This window comes from Lepidochelys kempii, chromosome 24, assembly GCF_965140265.1.
Source record: "Lepidochelys kempii isolate rLepKem1 chromosome 24, rLepKem1.hap2, whole genome shotgun sequence".
NCBI classification, from domain to species: domain Eukaryota; kingdom Metazoa; phylum Chordata; order Testudines; family Cheloniidae; genus Lepidochelys; species Lepidochelys kempii.
Genome location: NC_133279.1, coordinates 15949995 through 15951682, shown reverse-complemented (window position 1 = coordinate 15951682; position 1688 = coordinate 15949995). Strand labels below are relative to the sequence as shown.

The 1688-nt window shown below is 65.6% G+C and overlaps 1 protein-coding gene across 1 annotated transcript; it reads right to left on the bottom strand.

Moving 5' to 3' along the window:
- Positions 1 to 305: 305 nt before the first annotated feature.
- Positions 306 to 1442, bottom strand: LOC140902956 (protein NKG7-like). The gene is made up of 4 exons (XM_073323538.1): positions 1268 to 1442; positions 860 to 1006; positions 522 to 656; positions 306 to 340 (listed from the first exon to the last, which is right to left on the bottom strand). Exons 1-4 carry the CDS (start codon positions 1440 to 1442, stop codon positions 306 to 308), a joined length of 492 nt encoding a protein of 163 aa, XP_073179639.1.
- Positions 1443 to 1688: the final 246 nt, after the last annotated feature.

Here is a 1688-nt window from a genome sequence, read left to right as displayed (position 1 = left end):
GAACCCAGGAGTCCTGGCCGTCTTCAATACACATCCGTCTCCGAGGGGGAATAAATCACCAGACAGGAGGCTCTGAGAACAGGCCCTTTAATCTCCATGGAACAAGTGGGTCTAGCAGCAGTTGTGGGGAAAGGAAGGGAACAGAAAGGGGAGCTTGTGGGGAGGGGGGAAATCATGGGTCTGTGGGATCCCAGGGTAACACACACACACACCGCTCCCTGCTCGGGGGTGCTGGGGCAATCAGTCCCAGGATCCCGCAGGCTCGGTCCGGCTCCTATGGGGCAGTGCGGGCCCCACACTCGGCTCTAGGAGACTCTCAGGATACGAAGCGTCACCACACCTGGGGGGGAGAGAAGAGAAATGGGCTCAGAGCAGCAATGGGAGCATCATCTACTGGTACGCAGCCCCCCACCCCAGAGGTGGCTGCATCTCAGCGCCGGGCGAGGGGTCCCTGTATCACCAGCCCCTGCGCCCCACCCCAGAGGCAGCTGCCTTTCGACACTCCCCTATGTTGCACTCACCGGTGATGAGGAAGAGGGGGAAGGAGGCCCAGCCGAGGCCGAAGGACCAGCCGAAGGTGACTTGGCGCTGGGCGGCATTCACGGCCCCAGCGAACTCCCCTGTGTACACGGCCAGCGCGATCATGGCACAGAGCCCTGGGGCAAAGGGAACAGGACGGACACCCCTTAGGGCGGCCCACGCACAGCCCCAGCCCCTGCCCCGTCCCACCACCGGGGGGGGCTGCCAGAGCCCAGGGCAGGGTCCCTGGATGGGGGGCTCCCCAGGGCTGGCTGGGGGGGGGTGCATGGTTTGGGGGGCTGGGAGTAGCCGGGGGCAGGAGGCCCCCAGGGGGCGGTACCTGCGCTGAAGCTGCCCACAGCAGAGATCAGGGTCAGAGACATGGAGCCGAGGTGGGAGCGGAAGAACGAAGCGAGGAGGGCGAAGAAGGAGAGAAACCCGGCGATCATGGCCAGGAACAGGAAAGCCCTGGTGGATTCAATGTAACCTGAGGAGCCAAGAGAGACCAGAGGCTAAATGGAGAATAACCCTGCAGCAGACTAAAATAGAACCCAGGCGTCCTGGCTCCCAACCCTCTCTGCTCTAGCCACTCGACCCCGCTCCCCTCCCAGAGCCAGAACCCAGGCGTCCTGGCTCCCAACCTCCCCTGCTGTAACCACTCGACCCCGCTGCCCTCTCAGGGCTAGAACCCAGACGTCCTGGCCCCCAGCAGCAGTAGGGTTTGCTGGCGGAGCCGGGCTGCCCCCACCTGGCACTGAAGCAAACGTCCAACACCCCGAATTCACGCAGACTTTCCACAGCCCCGAGTAGGATGTGACGAGGTGGCCATCGGCCACCAGCCAGCGGTCGGAGCCCAGGGCGGCCAGCAGCAGCAGGAGGCTGAGCAGGGCCAGGGCGGTGCTGGGGATCCGGAGCGACGCCATCGCGGGGGGAGCTCGGGGCCACGGAAGGCAGGATCCGGGGTGCACCTGGGGGTGGGGAATGAATCAGAGGCAAATCCTGGCCCAGAGCAGCTGGGCTGAGCCAGAGCCCTGGGGCCTGGACCTCAGGCACCTCCCGAGCTGGGGGGGGGGCTGGAGGGATGGGGGGTGGGGATCGGGGGTGGATGGAGGGCAGAGGGATGGGTGTGAGGAGGGACGGGGAAGGGTGGGGGTGGATGGAGGGGTTGG